General features: G+C 39.7%; 1 protein-coding gene and 1 non-coding gene across 3 annotated transcripts in view; one reads left to right on the forward strand and one right to left on the reverse strand.

Annotated features, from left to right (window-relative positions):
• Positions 1–17,904, forward strand: part of Ss (aryl hydrocarbon receptor spineless) — a 202,071-nt gene that overhangs the window by 180,717 nt on the left and 3,450 nt on the right. For both annotated transcript variants that reach the window (XM_071783139.1, XM_071783138.1), the window contains exons 5-8: positions 14,198–14,407; positions 16,512–16,806; positions 17,116–17,257; positions 17,329–17,796. In XM_071783139.1, the coding sequence (XP_071639240.1) occupies positions 14,198–14,407; positions 16,512–16,806; positions 17,116–17,257; positions 17,329–17,796 (1,115 nt within the window). The remainder of the gene's footprint in view (positions 1–14,197; positions 14,408–16,511; positions 16,807–17,115; positions 17,258–17,328; positions 17,797–17,904) is intronic.
• On the reverse strand, positions 12,456–12,527 carry Trnam-cau (transfer RNA methionine (anticodon CAU)). Its single transcript has one exon. It is a non-coding gene; the product is annotated as a tRNA-Met (tRNA).

Genomic DNA, 17,904 nt, shown 5'->3' on the forward strand with positions numbered 1-17,904 from the left:
ATCATCTTTTTTCATAGAAGCATCTGACAGAAGTAAATAAAAGTACTTATTTTCTCATATAGCTCACAATACGATATGGAGTCTATGTCTATGGAGATCCTTTTCCATGTGTGAAGTTTTCTTATCTTCACTTGAACAATAGTTCATCTTTAACCCATAGATGTTGAGACGTTAAACGTTATATATTTTTATCTATATAGGTACATATATTTTTTCATAGATTATTACAAGCATTTAAGTAGGTCGAAATATTGTCTTTTAATTAATAATTTCCAATTCGATTGATAATTCATATTACCAAGGTGTCTATCACATTCCGTTACAATATAGATCAACAGCAAGGAAGACGGCAGCAATTACGTGAATTATAATCCAATAGATCCGTGTCGAAACACGCAAATTGCGTCAGTTTTCGCGCTGACAAGACGTCGGCGTCGGGATGCCGGTCGCAAAATACGATCGTATCGCAACGGAGGAGTATAGTCGAGACTAGTCGCGGGGTCGGACGAGAATTATTAACGCGCGATCACGGATTAATTATTATTACCCGGCTGATTTGTTTCAATTTGTAGGAGGACCCTTTGATCGCGACCGAATCGTGTTTCCGTCGCGGCTCCGCCCGGTGTCCGCACCGGACCGGATTTATTTCGTTGGGGAACGGCCCGGCCGTGGCCCTGCGCCACGGTACCGGTGCTCGGACGTACCACCGGTGGGGCACCCGCGACGGTACCCTCGGTACCTGCCTCCGCTGTGACACTGAAATATCGCGAGAACGATTTTCAAGTTCGACGGGCGAGCGAGCGAGCGCGGCCCTCCTCGTGACGCGGCGCGCCGCTCGTTTGTCACGGCGCGCAAGGATACGGCACGTACGATCGATAACATGAGGCATCCGTGTGACATCCTCTTCCTCCTTCTTCTTTTTTCTCTCTCTTCTTCTCACCTCGCAAAACCAAAATCTCGCCATGCCCGCGAACCCGGGCCTTACGAGAGAGACGAGCTTTTTATCACTTTTTTAAATGCATAATGTCTGGCTACTTAATTCTTCTCTTGTCCTACGCGTTGAATCTAATTTGTTTAACTCTATCTTTTAGCTCATTGTTTGATGATATTAATTTTTTCTTATTATTAAGATATTGATACCATACGATGTAATATTATTATGCTTACTCCAAGGTAAAAACGTGAATTGTTTTATATTTCTTCATAGTCCTCTCCTGCATCACAGATACGCAAAAGTATGCACTTCAGATTGCGTCGTCGGAAAAAGACGGTTGCAAAATCTCGCGAGAACCAAACGAGAAATAGCTGAAGACAACTCTCTATAATCCGCTGCTGTTGCTACACGTTAACCGTTTTCCACATCTGTGTAGATATACGGAGAGCACGTAGAAGAGTATCCGCTAACTTATTACGTCATTACCTTTGAATTTTATCCCCGGAGCAATTTGAAGGTAGAAATGTGAAAATAGAAACGCTCCTTCGACTCTCGTCCGTTACTGCTTTACGGAAATGCGAAACAAACGACAGCGAAGGGGTTTCCGCTCTGCGAAACACAAAAACCGGCCCATCTGACATGGTATTTACTGAAAAATGCAAATGGCACGTTAATAATTAAGGATGCGGAATATGTCGTAGTGTGACACTGTTTTTAAGCCTGCAATATCACGCCGTGCTCTACTAACGTTCGAGCACCCAGTATTCATCGACCGCAATTAAATTTCACAGAAGTAACTGTGTTTTATCACTTGTTTCACTATAATCTATAACCGTCATACGTTTTACAAATATCGGATTATATAATTTTCCACATTATGGAAATAATTTCCGCTTTTCTACAATATATCGCGCATTGTTGCGACATTTTTGCCTCATGATCGTGTTTGAATTCCGTTCCGTAGAGTGAAACACGCTCGATTTATAATAAACACGATGCTCTTGATCGATATATCTCACGATAAAAAAATATATATAATAAAAATCGTATAAAAAATATAACATGGAAACCTCGAACGCGACAGGAATTCATAAATCGATTGATACACGCATCTCGTGCCGCTCGTAACATCATCTGTCATGTGTTAACGCATTGGTGTATCCCGGTGTCCTTACTTTCCACACGTATCTACACTGACGTTTACATGCTTTTCTAGATTCTAATTAAGTTAAGATACAATATTTCTTGTGCTAATCTTATGAAACACAATGATCGTGATACATATTCTTATTCGAAAAATCTCCATCTCTGCTAAAAATGACAGAATACACTTTAGTGGTGGAAAACAAATAGCAATAAGAATTAAATCGGCATCAAAACTTTTCACATTTAATCTTTGCTTGCTTTCATGATGTAAACATCAGGAGAACTTTTAAGATTTTGGAAATTTTGAAGATTAGAAATGTTATCGATTCGTGTAAAAGAAAGTGTATTCAATAAAACATTCGTTCGTGAATTAATTCTTTCTTCTACGAGCGACATAAGTTTTTCTAGAAATATTATAGAAAAATCTTTTTTCAAAAAATTAGGTGTTTTAGGAATCATCTTTATTCATTCTTCATATTATTTACATCTCATTCTTTATATAATTTTATATCTTATTCAATATAAAATACTTTTCACGGTAGCATTTCGCTTCGGAAGTCCATCTCGGTCTCAAAATCGTGTCACCGAGGCAACGCGATGCGACGGTCACAGGTTTGCGAAATAGGAGCCGACGAGAGGGTTCAAGGGACGGTAAGAAAAACGAAAATGATATGAGCGGCCCGTGATGGAAAGAGCGACGGAGAGGCCCAGCGATGAGCGAGTTCTGCGGCGAACGTAGCTGGCGTGCGAGAGGGAGAGAGAGAGGGAGCGCGGGGGTGTTGTGAGAGTAGAAAAAGAAAATAGAGCGAAGGAAGGCGAGGCCGACGCATTCTTCGCAGGAATGTAAATCAAGTCTCTCTCTTTGGCCGACGGAGAGAGCCCAGGCCGCGCCGATGCCGGCGGGGGTGCGCTAGCGTCCACCACTAAATAATTACAAGCTCTTAATTAACGACGAGGGCCGATCGTAAAGCCATCCGTGACCGCGCACGAGCGCGCGGGGCCTCTCTCCCCGCTCTCCCTCTCTCTCTCTCTTTCTCTCTCTCTCACTCTCTCGTCCGTGGACGCATGTTTCGAGATTATTTAAACGAGCAATGGTAACAAACGTTATACGGACGGACCTTACCGGATCGTGGCCGCCGTCGCGCCGCCGCGCCGTCCGTCGGTGACTGGCGACTGGCCTCTCTCGCGTGTACCCGGTGAGCACGGAAAAAAAGCTGGAAAAAGAGATAAACGATGCTCGGGCGCGCAGTGAAAGAAAAGAAGAGACAGAGGGAGGGAGAGAGAGAGAGAAGGGGGGGGAGAGAGAGAGAGAGAGAGAGAGAGAGAGAGAGAGAGAGAGAGAGAGAGAGAGAGAGAGAGAGAGAGAGAGAGAGAGAGAGAGAGAGAGAGAAAGAGACAACGGATCAGCGGAGAAGCTGTCTCGCGCGCGGATGACATCGGTTTGGTACTGTAATTAATTAAATTCGCCTAGGAATATGTGAAAATGCGAAATGAGTTTGCATAAATGCACGGACGATGCAAACGATCGTACGAATGCACATTAGTTCACGTTAGGGACGCTGCAAGAAATTTTTACTGAATATATATAATATCTATTAAAAAATATGTAAAATAAAATATTCGAAATAATTGAATAAATAAAATAAAATATATAAAATATATAAAACAATCGAATATATATATATAAATCTATGAAATGTCTAAATTCAAAAGCGAAATTTATAGAAATAACGTCATTTACGTAAGTATATATTTTATTACTGAACTAATGAAAAATATATTTTAAAATTTGCATATTTATTTCTCTCAAATCGTATTAAATTAATATTGTAAATTGTCTAGATCTGGTACGGATAAATACCTCAAATATTTGCATAACGATGTTATTGTGTGGATACTGTTGAAGGCCATTTCCTGTCGGAATGTCTATGGATTCATAAAATGGAATGTATTTTTATTAGAATGGATATTCGATTGGCTATTAACCAATATTACCGATGCAAATTTATACGCCTTTGGAATCCAAGGTCGGGCATTTGCGCCGAACATCGCGAATGCTCTAAAGACAGGAAAGAACGATTACTCTAAGCATCCCAAATATCGCAGTTACTTAAGGAACAACAAGCGATTAAGAAAAAAATGCAATTACAAAGCTACGCGTTTTGTATGTTATTAGCGCTATTAAGGTAGATGAATAATTCCTAATGTAGGAATAAGGCAATTCATCTCGCTTCAAACCAGCGGTAGATTTCCAGAGACTTTAATTGCCGTAAGCCGGAGCTTTAATTAGCGCAATCTCGAGCTAATTACGCAATAAAATTGCATACGAGTATTGCTGCATCAGATCGTCTGTCACCGAATTGAAAAACATGCGCTTGTCATTGTCACGTTTATAGCAAATTCCAAATTTACTTGTCCACTCATCTCGTTCATATTAATATTGCGATATGTGTAACTTTTAATACATAATGTTGACTGTTATATTTAAATGTCCACTTTGAAAATTTGTCGCATCTCTTAATGATAATATAAGCTCGCCATTATCTGTGTAAACTCAGAGATAATGACACGCGTATATACCTTAATTCAGGTTGTGTAATTAAAATGCTTCGTAATTATTTCGCATTACATATCGCACGCGAATATTATACGATGAAAAATTCAATATTAACAACACGTTACGCAATGCGTCAGCTACGATCATATCAGGCCTTATTATATTGTCACAGGTAATTAAATCCTGGGTGAGAAGCGCCAAACGATTTCGTCTTTTTTTTTCTAAAGGTTCCGCGATAAAAGTATTAAATTTGCCCGTTGTATCGCGATCAAGTACGTTCATTTAAAACGTAGACAATGGCGGCGCGTATATAGTCGGCGCTACGATGCTATATAATTTACACGCTCGATACCTGCAACTCAGCGTAATACTGATTCGGTTGCACATGATTAACTCAGCTAACAATAAGTCGATCGGAAGGATATCTGTAATTATTTCGCTAATATCGCGAAGCTAATGTTGTATTCGCTGCAGAATTGAATAACTTTTTGCGTGTTCTATGTGCTGCGTTCCCTGATAAATTTGAGTAGGTAAGATAAAGGAGAAAAGAGTTGCCGCGATCAAGCTGGGTGTTGAAACACATTTAGAGGATATGCATATTGCGATATTGACGCGCTGAAATTCTTCATGGTAGATACTCAGTGTACCCATTCTTTCACTGAGAAAAAGGTTTCTTTGGACCAAATAAGGCTCATGGTTGGATACGGCGAATCGAATATTTTGTTGAATCAATGCAATCGTTGGTTTGTGATAATAGTGAATATTCTGTTGTCCCAAATTAATGTACTTTAATAGTTAATGAATCTGATATTGGCACGAACGAATATCTTTTTGCATCAATTAAATATTTCTTAATAGTTAAGGAATATAATTTTGGCACAAAATTATATCTAGTTGCAAAGTTATCCGATCCAAAAATTGAAAAACATCTGATCCAAAAATTCCGTTTGTTAATTTATAGACGGTTGATCCAATATTAAATCTTATCCGATTATATTTTATCAAGAATATGGTTGATGGCAAAGAACAAGACGTCTGTTGTAGTCGTGGATATAAAAAGCAAGGTAGAGAAAAACATAAGTTGTTATAGGCTGTGGCGGTCAGCTGCCCGCCACGAGCGAACTTAAGAACACTGGAGAAACCCTGTCGAGCTGCCCCTAGATATAGGGGTCGATGTTGAATCTTAACCCTTCGCCCGCATATAGGTGGGTTGTTTTCGTCCGGGCAAAAATCAAATGTTTATAACTTTTGAAAACGGGTAGAAAAGGCGCCACTGCGCATCCGTAAAGAAAGTTATGCTTCTCGAGAACCCGCCTACCGAGTTTCAAGGCGCCAGTCCCCCTCCGACCGTCACAGGAGACACGTCAATTCTTGAAAGGACGAAAACGACCCATCTGTGCGGCGAACGTTGCCCAAAAACGTAAGAATTTTTTTTGTGTGTTTTGTTTTAAAGTGTTCATTGTGTCCGTAGAAGTCTTATAAAAACATCTGACCGCAAAAAAAATTACAAAAATGTTTTTGTTCAGTGTTTCGACAAAAATGGCGCAGCGATCGGTCGACTTACATTAATGTATTTTTTTAGATAAACAATAAAGTAATGTTGGGATACTTAACTATTAAGTTATTACTTATTTTATTACTAATTTTTTTATTATTAAATATTTATTACTGTTTTAACTACGAAATTTGGAGCTAATTTATTGGCAATTTTGAGGTCGCAAACTTAAGCATTTAATTTCAAAATAATTGCATGCAATATTTTTTTTATGAAAGCTACACTCTTTCCCTTCAATTTCTTTTTTTATTCATTTCGATATCTTTATTTGTCTTAAAGTCATGATTTTTTGAGTAAACAAATGATTTTACCCCTAGTTGCTCCATTTTTTTTAATACCAATTATGTGAAAAAATTAAATTGTTTATAATTTTATGATTACTTCAAATTGAAGGTTTGAATTACCTCCATGAATTTTTTCAGATTTTTTGTAACATTTTAACACTTAAAAAAAAACGTTAGGGCGAAAACGACCCACCTATGCGGCGTAAAGGTGCTAAAAAAACCTATGCGGGCGAAGGGTTAATTACGAGTGAAAATACCGGCGATGCGCCGCGTAGTGGGCGCGAGCCAAAACCTCTCGCCGCGCACTGCGCAGCATTGAGCAATTATATTCCTTAACTATTACGAAATATTCAATTGATTCAACAAAATATTCGATTCGCCGTATCCAACCATGCATTTATTATCTGTTAACGAGCCTTATTTGGTCCAAAGAAACCTTTTTCTCAGTGTTGAACAAGTAAAATATTTCGAAAAAAGAAATGATTGTTAAAATTTATTAAATGGTGAAGAAGAAACTGTTATTTTTTTATTAACATCATAATGACATCAGCCTAAAATCGTAAAAAAAATATATATATATAATATATTAGCCAGAGACGTACATCCTATCCATAGTATGTAATTAAATATAGTAATTACGTGCCTAAAAAAAAAGAGAAGCGCCCTACATGCTGAAACGCCCTTGAATGTACGAGCAATCGCATTAACGTATCACACGTGTAAATTACGTTCGTCTCCGTCGCGCGGAGAGGAGGTTACGGCGAAGGACTAGCAGCTGATATCGTTCGGGAATGTTTAATATGTATCGATAACGGGTGGGCTTTTGCAATTCGCTGAAACGCGCTTCCAAGAAAACAAGGGGATCCTATAGCGAAGGCCGAACTTCCTCGACGTCGGTAATGTCAACATTTCTAATCCTGTTTTCTATGTTATATATCTATGTCTGTCCTTGTCTAACCAGAGGCATCTGTCTTTGTTCGATTGCTGCGCCATCTCTCGCTACACGCAATACTGCTTATCCTGTCAACCTAAATGTGCTTTTGCTTAATAAAACTTCATTTTACGGAATCTTTTTTTCTAGACGTTGAATCTTAGTTTTATTTACACGATATTGTTCCTACATGTTGTCCCTACGTCGCCTTGGTGTCATTATATATATATAAACTGCAGTAATTTTGTTATTGTCGTCAGATGACAGTTGTATGTGCCCAAATTAGTAAAATTTTTAATTTTTTTTTGTTCCCGATATGAAATCATACAACGCGATGTAGATTTTTGTGCGTACTTTAATTCTAGACCAAAAACTTGCAATTCTGTAAAGCCAATTCAAAAATTCCTTAAAATGAAAAAATGTCGGTAACTACCGCCACTATAGGATCCCCTTGAGCAGGGCGGGGGGATGGAATTACATTGATTATTCGTGTGATACGAATCAGAGAGTTTCTTGGGGCCGTCCTCCGACGTTTGTCAGCGACGGTTGACACAGAGTCCGGTTATAATTTGCGTAAGAAGCACGGGCACGTGAGCGTGCAATTATATCCTCGTCAAGTCGACCCTGGAGGGTGGCGGGGGGAGGCGGGAGGGGGGGAGGTGGCGGCCGCGGCGGCGGAGGGCGCTCCGTATCGACCGACGATTAAAATATAATTTGTGATTAGGCCACTTAACGAGAGCGATCGCCCAGATTGGAGGCCTATTATGCGTTGGTACGTGACGACAAACTATTACGACGTAAGATGTAATTGCGGGCCGTTTATAAAGCGGCCGCGGTGGCGTTAAGGGCAATTTACACTTCGGCTTGCCCTCTATCGATCGACGATTTTAAGAGCTGGACTCGTATATTACCGCGGAATCGCTTCGAGATATTACAGTAGGCGTTACATTGCGCGGCGTTATTTGCCAACGTTCTCGTTTATGCGTCGCATCGGGAGACGCAATTGTTGAATTGTCGAAGTATTTTGGCGAAACGTGCTATTAGAATCAAATGTAACAGCGCGCGGCCGACGATGCATACTGTGTGGTTAAAGGGTTAAAAATACACCGCCTGACCTCGACTACGTTATGCAAAACAACGTATCCCAGAAAACTCTACGCTCCGCGCGCTATCCTTTTCTCTGTACTAAATGGGCGGCGTATAATAACAGCAATCAATGGACAATGGCACAATAAATAACGAATTGGTTATTCATTCCAATTATAATAAATAGCACACGGATAAACGTAAAGAATTTATTCAGTCGCAATGAGATTCGATTACGTTTGCGTGTGACGGGAAATGCATTTCTGTATATATATTCTTCAGCAACATTGAAGTATAAATTATTTGTAGAACCAAGCTTAATTTCGTCAATCTGTCTCCCCTTTCTTATAAATTTCTTACATATTATTAAATACCTTGATATCTGAATATTAATCAAAGAATTTACTCATTGAAGTTGAACGATTGGAATAGTAAAATCTTTTTGTCTGCTTGTGTTCTTGAAGTTTAATTCACCAATCAGAAATTTTTGTTTTTTTATCTTAAAATAATATTGTAATATAAATATTTTTATCTTAAAAAAAAATTTTTAAATAAAAATATTCTACAAGCAACAACAACTTGCTTTATTTTAATTTTTATTCTATAAAACAATTTATCTATGTATCAAGCTTCTGTCTAATGATTATAATTATTTATCTTGTTTATTTTAATAAGGTTAGAGAACTTATATCATCGCAATCTTAATTAATATTATGTGCCCACTAAAAGTTGCCCATAAAAATTTCTAAAAATATTTGAATATCTGTAATTACATGTCATAAAAGAAGGTAGATCATTTCTTTAATAAATAGCGAGTATTATTCGTTCGAAAAGATTATAAGTTCTGTCTATTGATAAAATTCTGCCGAGTGCAATTGCGAGATAAACAAGCGCGTTCTAACGGCCGCGGCGCGCAGAAAATAATCGACCGCGTCGTACGCATCAATGAGAATTACAAGTGGGGTTTATTCTCGTTCCTGCTATATACATATGCGTGCGGGAATGAAGGGGCACCAAGACGAAGGTGGAATACACGGCTGGTGCAATTACACGTCCACTGTATGTTCGGGATACGAGGTACGAACGGCGATTACCACGGAAATCGTGTGTAATCTTTAATTAAAATTAGAGCGGCTCTCGCGCAATCGCAGCGGGGTTGCGACTAGAGAGGGAGGTGGAGGAAGAAGAAAAGGAGGAAAAAGAAGGAGAAGAAGAAGAAGGAAAACGGTCCGCGCTCGAATTCATTGGCTCTCACGGCGAGCCAGGACTCGTCTCTCTCTTTCTCTCTCTTTTTCTCTCTCATCTCCTCGCAGGGGACTCCTATCTTTCCCCAGCTTACCTGCGGGTTTCGTCGAGAATTTCTTCTCCCCCTCTCCCCCTCATCATATTTATTGGGATTCGGAGTTTTACGATCGGCGTGAATGCACCGGGAAACGTCTCGCGATGAAATTGCGCTCTCGCTGTCGATATCGAACGTTCTTAGGCGCCCGTATCTTGACGATTATAATCCATCGTGTATACGAGATATGTAACTTGCGCTTGCGACGCGAATGTTGTTGTACTTACTCGGGACTCAAGTCAGAGCGCGCGAGTCGTTAATGAATTTAATAAACTTGCGGATAGGGTGATGATATTAATATATATTATCTCGTTATTAAATCGTGATGAAAGGCATGCCAAATGGTCGACTGTGTCATAATTTTCGATATAAAACAGCCGAGCTTCTCAACGGTAGGAATAAATGTTGGGAATATAAATATGTATTCTGTAAGTCTTTTGGTGCTTTGAAGCACCATCCATGTCGTAATCTTCTGAATACCTTTGCGAATTAAAATCATGACAGCGCATTCATTGTAACAATTAAATTACAATTATTACATTATTGCGGTAATTTTAATGACATTGCATAAACCCATCAAGTTGATACATCGCCCATTACAGTGATATATTACGGACACAGCAGATTCCAGATCCATAGTAATTTCCTCCATATCGACCCAAGAGGTATAAACTGAACTGCAACCGAGCGTCGGGGATGACACGTGGGGGCAAAAACAGGAAGAGGCCTCATCCTCGGACGTGGGATGTACTCGGCAAAACCGAGCGGCATTATTTCAGAAAATATCTGATCGGCCGTGACGTCGCGTACCGCGACACTGGCTCGCGTACGGCACATGTAGCTACACGTGTCCGACGCACTTTATCGCGCATAATTAATCCGGGACTAGTCTCCGGCGAGAGCAATGAGTCCGCGCACGGAAGAAGTACAATTTTCTACGCCACGTAGCTCCACGCGGCTCACGAAGAACTGTAATAGAAATTGATAGGACGCGCGTTCGATGTGTTATGCTGCTGTCCCGTCGCTCGTCAGAGTATCGCCCTTGCTAATTTTAAGACAGAAAGTATAACATAATATTCGGACAGTAATGTAAATATTAGTACATTGTATTATTAGGTAGTTATTAGGAAGATAGTGCTTATGTTTGTATTAAATTTTATATATAAAATAACAAACATAATTTAATACAAATTTAATGCATATATATTTTATACATTAAATTTATTATAAATATTAAATTATAAAAATGTCATTTATTACGACATATTAAATCAGAAAAATTTCATTTACTGCGAGCAATAAATTATAAAAATTATAAATGTATTATAAACTAGGCACCCTCTATTTGTCTTTCTCCAAAAAATATAAATACAAAATGTATACAAGACGCATCGCGCTCGCTGCGAAGAGCATCTTACATGACGTATAGATATAGGTGTTCAAGGATATACTTATTACTTCACGTAACAGGACTGATAATGAAGCGATCTTGGCCAGGTCGAGGTGGTGTAACGCGCATGACTTTTAATCCGATAAATCGACGCTGTGCACACGCATCCAAACCTCTGGCCGAGTTCAGCTCTAGGCCGTGAGTTCTCCAACAGATCGAATTGACTCTCTCTCCATCGGCCATTACCTGGTCACGGCTGTCAGCTTGGGTGCTCGCACTCGCCGGCGAATAATATAATAAATCACGCGGGTAGAGAGTACGATACGAGAGAGGCGACTTCCCTCGGCTACCAGAGCTACGTTTCTAACGCCGGACCTGCGTTGTATCTCTCCCGTGTACATGACCAGCGGGTGTATTATACCTCTACCTACGTACGTTCGTGCCTAGGTATATCAGCGGCGCCGCAATCTCACGACTTCCATGTTTAGCCACGCGCGCTCCCCGTCGCGTTTGTTGCTGTTGCTGCTGCTGGTCGCATAAGCGAGAATTTGCGAGACAGTAACAACGACGACAACGATGCGAAAGAGAGAGAAAGAGAGCATTGATCGTGCTTGCCACTTCTCATGTTTTTCCACTTGAAATTGTTATGTAATTCTGTGTGACGGCATTGATCGCCAATGCCGCGCGAAGCGCCCGGTTGCGACCCGAGGATCCTAGAGATACTATTACTACGGTTCGGTGCTTTATAGAGCTTTTACGATGTTTGTTAACAATCTTCTCTCCATACTCTCTTTGAAACATCTATAGGTTTTATTTATTGAAAATTTCATTAAAAATAATTATTAACAAAATATGTTGTTGAGTGAAAAAAGAGTGATCAAATTATTTTGTTGAAATAGATACGAAAGATTTTTAGTTCGTAATTAACAATCTAATGAATTTCTAAATTAAAAAATTTTCAGCAAGTTGACATTTTTGCTGATATTTTGCCGATACACTTAGTTTATTCTCTCAACACAACAGGCGGAAATTCTGTAGAAATCGCAGAATTAAAATTTACATCACGATATATGATAACAAGTAATGCTCTTCTTACGCCTGCAAAAATCGTTAAATTACGTTCTACAATAATATATTTATGAATATATTTATCTACAAACTATATATATATTTTTGACTTAAATTTATATACATATATATATATAAAAAAAGAAAAAAAAAAAAGAAAAAATCTAGCAGAGCGTGGTTTCGATCCACGGACCTCTGGGTTATGGGCCCAGCACGCTTCCACTGCGCCACTCTGCTAATACGGTTGAACAGCCTTAAAACTTAAAGTTCCATGTTTATCGTAGTTAAATTCTATCAGAAATGCAATTTATAGTTGTGCCACTGCTATTATTGCAGAAACACCTTAACATATATATTATCTTGCTTTAAAAAGATTAAAATGTACCATATAAAAAATACAGATATTATATTTACATGTGGTACAATTAGTACATACTACATACAAAATATTAATTAAATTTGCACGTTTTTAAGTAAAATTTTTTACATTACCTGTAATATTTTTATATACATGTTTTTTTTTATTACTTTTATATATTTATATGCATATGCATAAGTTCTCTTTTTTAAATTTATAAAATTTATAAAAATTAATATTTAAGACAGCATATCTCTGAAGACATGCAAATCTTTATGCAATACTTTGGTCATAAATTTCTTGAATTGCAATAAATTTCAAGCTAATTAAATTCCAGCCGGTTTTTTGCCTCGAAAATGATTATTTTAAATAAGAATTTTTAATACAATTTTCTATTATCTATGATTATTTTTATCATTACTTATATAAGTTTTTTTTAATTCATAAAATTTCTAAATTTAATGTTTAAAAGAATATATAATCTCCGAAGATGTCGCAAATTTTTTAAACCCTATGACTCTTTGGTCTTTCAATTTTCTGGACTGTAATTATTCCGAGCTGATTAAAATCGTTTCCTCTGTTTCAAAAGTGATCATTTTGACACGGAAACGGGTCGATATATTTCGCAAATATAAACAACGCGGAAACCCGTCTTGGCTTACTTGGAGTTTAGACAAGTCTGATCGTCATGTAGCAATCTTTCTACGCACCGTGGTCCTCCGTGGTACAAAGGCAACGTAAACGAGATTGCGACGAGGATTGACGCGAGGAAAACGGTAGTCGAAGAGTTAATCGTAAATAATGGCCCGGAGTTCGCGCACGTTCGTGACACACGATAGAATGTATGCACGAATTCTTAGATTGGATAAACGCGAATGTCAGGTGCCCGCGAGGCAAAGAGCGCGAGCACTATTATTAACTCGTTTTATAGCCGGTATCTAAACTGCGAATAAACGAGCATTAATTATGTATGGACGCAATAAAATCTGTATTGCGCGTGTCGCGGATAAGCGAATCTCACGTTTTGTTTTTATTATTTTCGGCCACAAATCTTCGTGATATATGTATCACCCGTTCGGTTTCGCAGACGTGTTTTGTTGATAAAAAAAATTACGTAATATTTGGTGATTTAGTAAACCAAATGTGCGTAATCACATGGTGTGAATCTATTTTTACGTTTCGTACAATTGGATTCTCTTCAGAAACGTAAAAGTACAAATTACAGTGGGCAAAATAAATCACACAAAGTGAATAGATATAATAAAAGTTACAAAAATATTTTAAAGAAAAAATAAATTAAGATGGATAAAAAAAATTAATTATGGTATTCAGAATTTATTCATTTTTATTATATTTGCAGTGTACGAAATATATTAAGAGATAAAAGAGAAATTTATTGAAAAGAGGAAAAAATGTTAATTAAATTGAAAAGAGATATGACTTAGAAAGCAAAGCACTGCAAACATAAAGCGTGCACTGGCTAAATATTGAAGAACAAACAATGATAAATAAATCCGCTAACAAAATCTGTCTCCTTCCTTTTTTCTAGTCTGACATCGTCCACCAGAGTGTATACGAACTGGTGCACAGTGAAGACCGGGAGGAATTGCAACGGCAATTAATGTGGAATTCTTTCCTGCCTGCCGAAAGTGCAAGCCTGCCGTTACACGACGCACTCTCGTCCCAGCATTGTCATCTGCTCGAACGTAGCTTCACGGTTCGCTTCCGTTGTCTTCTCGACAATACATCCGGTTTTCTGGTACGTATATCTACGCTGCTTAATGCCGCATCGCTTGTACTTTTGCGTATCTTACATTTTTAACCGCACTAACGCACACAATTCAGAGCGACGAAAACGGATTTTCAAGATATGCTCAACATATAATATTTATTAGAAATCATCCTGATATTTTTTCATTAAAATTGATTTATTATAAATTCAATGGGCTGTCAGTTTTTTAATTTCAATTTTTAAATTAAGTAGCTTCATGTGTAAAACTGAAGTCGAATTATATTTAATTAAACTTTTAAATAACTTTAAAAACTTGAAATTAGAATCAAATATCTTAATTTTTTTCAAGAGTAAAAAATTATTTAAAATTTATTAATGACCATATCAATATGTAATATAAATAATTTATTCGACATGAATTTATTTCTTAAGGTATATTTGCGTTTGTTTGGGAACCGAGAGATTCTAATCCTATCTCGGGCACTCCTTCGTGAAAGCACGTAAACGATCTCGAAATCTTTGCGGCAAATGCGCCACGTAATTACAACAAATGGCATGCGCGCTGGCTACCACAGGCAAGGACCAAGCCAGGTAGGAGCCATCAGGACGACGTTCCTTCACGGTTCCCAAAAGCGACGTGCCGGCATACAAAACAGTAATTAATAATTTCACTGTCGTAAAGGGAAGAGGAGCGAACTCTCCTCTCCGTTCCATAACACCGCCACATGCTCTCCCGCTCTCTCGCGTAATTGCTTTTTTTCCCCGTCCATCTCCTCTTCCAGATCCTCTCTCCCGGGTTGTTTCCTACTTACCCTCTCGACCTGCCATCCATCGAGCTGAAACCGCGTAGGAATGTGTTAAATTGTTGTCCACGAAGTATCGGTTTCAACAATCTCTTCGTAATTTTCGCGGGACATCGGACGCACGTCAATACAATCGAATTACATTATAATTTTTATATATGATAACACTATAGGTGTGTGTCGCCAACTTAAACGTTGTTTTATCGAGTATCAACAACTTTCACTAAAGCGATACAAATGTCGCTTGGTTTGTACGATGAAATGTGGCGCGTCAGATTGGCTCTCGTTCTCTCGCAACGATCATTCCTGGCGAAGCACCCGGTGCTCGACAGATTTCCTGAATATTCCCGGATGAATTTTGAACAGCGCTTACGTCAACGGCCTTAAATCTAGGCCGTGAGGCCGATATTCCCCGCGTAAAAGCTGGACGTGTATAATCATGGACCCAGCCAATGAACCGTGACAGCGCGCGGCGAAGATTGAAACGATAATTCGTCCGGACGGCCGAGCTGTCCATCGTTGGTACCGTTGTCCCGACGGCGTTCAAGAAAAGGTATAAATCAAGGGCCAAACAAAACCAGGTTCTCCCCGGACGAGACGGGAGGGAGGGAAGGAGAGGACGGAGACGAGGGAAAAGGAAGGGAAGGTCGGGCAGCCGGAGTACGAAGACGCGGCAAAACACTAATTATCTTACGGCAAACACACCGCGGACGCGCGCAGGTATACCTCGGTGTCGAACGCGGCCGGACGGCGGTATTATCCTGGGTAAAGGACGCGGGGCGCGCGCGCGAGAGAGAGCGAGAGAAGCGAGTTCCGCGCCGCGCCGAGTTCTCGCGAAAGTTCGACAAAAACGGCGCCGCTTTGACGTTTATGAAAATGAAACTGTAATCGTAAAAGAGTTTACGGCGCGTGGAGGCGCACCGCCACCACCACCTCCTCCACGGGACCTGCCCTTGGCGGCATCCTTCGCGACGGGACGTACCTAGCTACCGTGTGCTTCTGCCGTTTTTTGCGACCGCTCCATCTACGTGAGATCCTGTCCTGTTAGAAGAGAGCGCCACGGGCGCCTTCGATCTGTCACTTGCGGATGTTGCGTTCTATAATGAAACTACGAGCACTCCAAGAATATCATATAATAAAATATTATACGTAATACTCTCTAAAAGTTGAAGAATTAAATATCGTTCAAAACGAGTGAAATGCAATGGGCAATGGATATCTATAACGATATTTCTGCACCAAGCAATCACGGTTTTTTGTGCAACAAAATTTAGTTGTACGATATTTTTTGTCATCACTTTATAGACACTACGAATTATTTATTGCAGCGTCTCGACATCAGGGGCCGAGTTAAAGTACTTCACGGCCAGAACCGGAAGACGGAAGAGCCACCGCTGGCCCTGTTCGCCCTGTGCACACCGTTTGGGCCGCCATCGCTCCTGGAGGTGCCGCAGAAAGAAGTGATGTTTAAGAGCAAACACAAGCTGGATCTCGCGCTCGTGACGATGGATCAAAAAGGAAAAATGCTCCTAGGGTATTCCGATGCGGAAATAACGAATCTTGGTGGCTACGATCTAGTCCATTATGACGACCTGGCCTACGTTGCCAGCGCACATCAAGAATGTAAGTCCATTTTTATATTTACCGCGGCTAAAATAACTTTATTTAGAGAACAGCAGAAAATAAAAAAATCCGCTTTTGAATAAATATTTCCTTTGTTCTTAATTAATAATAATTATAAAATATACGAAATGTAACTAAAAGCGAATTAATATTAGGTATTACCTGCAATTATTTTATACAATATTTTGATGATGTTAAAATTTCGTTGATAGCAAAGCTGATTTTGCCGAAGCGACATCGAATTATCTTACGAAATTAGATATTAGCAAATATTGGTACAATTTTAATCTATTTTTTTTCTTCTTTTAGTATTAAAAACCGGTGCATCAGGCATGATAGCCTACAGATTTCAAACAAAGGACGGCGGATGGCAGTGGTTGCAGACTAGCTCCAGGCTGGTCTACAAAAACTCGAAACCAGATTTCGTGCTGAGTACTCATCGACCTCTCATGTAAGTTTCAACGTTACGTTCGGTTACGCCGAGACGAGCGAGGGCAGCGATACAATTAATTCACATTTCAGGGAAGAGGAAGGTAGAGACCTGCTCGGTAAACGTACGATGGACTTTAAGGTGAGCTATCTGGACGCCGGATTGACCAACAGCTACTTCTCGGACAGCGATACCCTGACGGGGTCGGTCATGACGCCGACGTTACCGGCGCAACCGGCGCCCCAGAGAGTGAACAGGCGATATAAGACGCAGTTGCGGGACTTCCTCACAACGTGCACACGCAAGCGCACCAAACTCTCCGCTCAGTCGTCGGTCTCGCCACCGGTGACTCCCACAGTCGCGTCCGTGGATTATCTCGCAGCGGATACCAGCACGGCGGCCGCGGTCGCTGCGGCGTACAGTAATTTGAATACCATGTACCCGACACCGTACCCGCCCACAGCGGTGGCGGCGAGCACCGATCCATCCCTGACGACTTACATCGGTCACACGGGCAACTATCATCAGACCCTCTATTCAGCGAGCGCGTTAGATAACAGGTGAGGTGACTGAGAGTATCTAATCTTAAACATTTCGAGATTTAAATTAAACCACTTCAAACATCAATCGCTATATATATGAAAACGCGAATGTATAATGAAAAAGAA

This window comes from Temnothorax longispinosus, chromosome 7 (assembly GCF_030848805.1).
Source record: "Temnothorax longispinosus isolate EJ_2023e chromosome 7, Tlon_JGU_v1, whole genome shotgun sequence".
Lineage (NCBI taxonomy): Eukaryota > Metazoa > Arthropoda > Insecta > Hymenoptera > Formicidae > Temnothorax > Temnothorax longispinosus.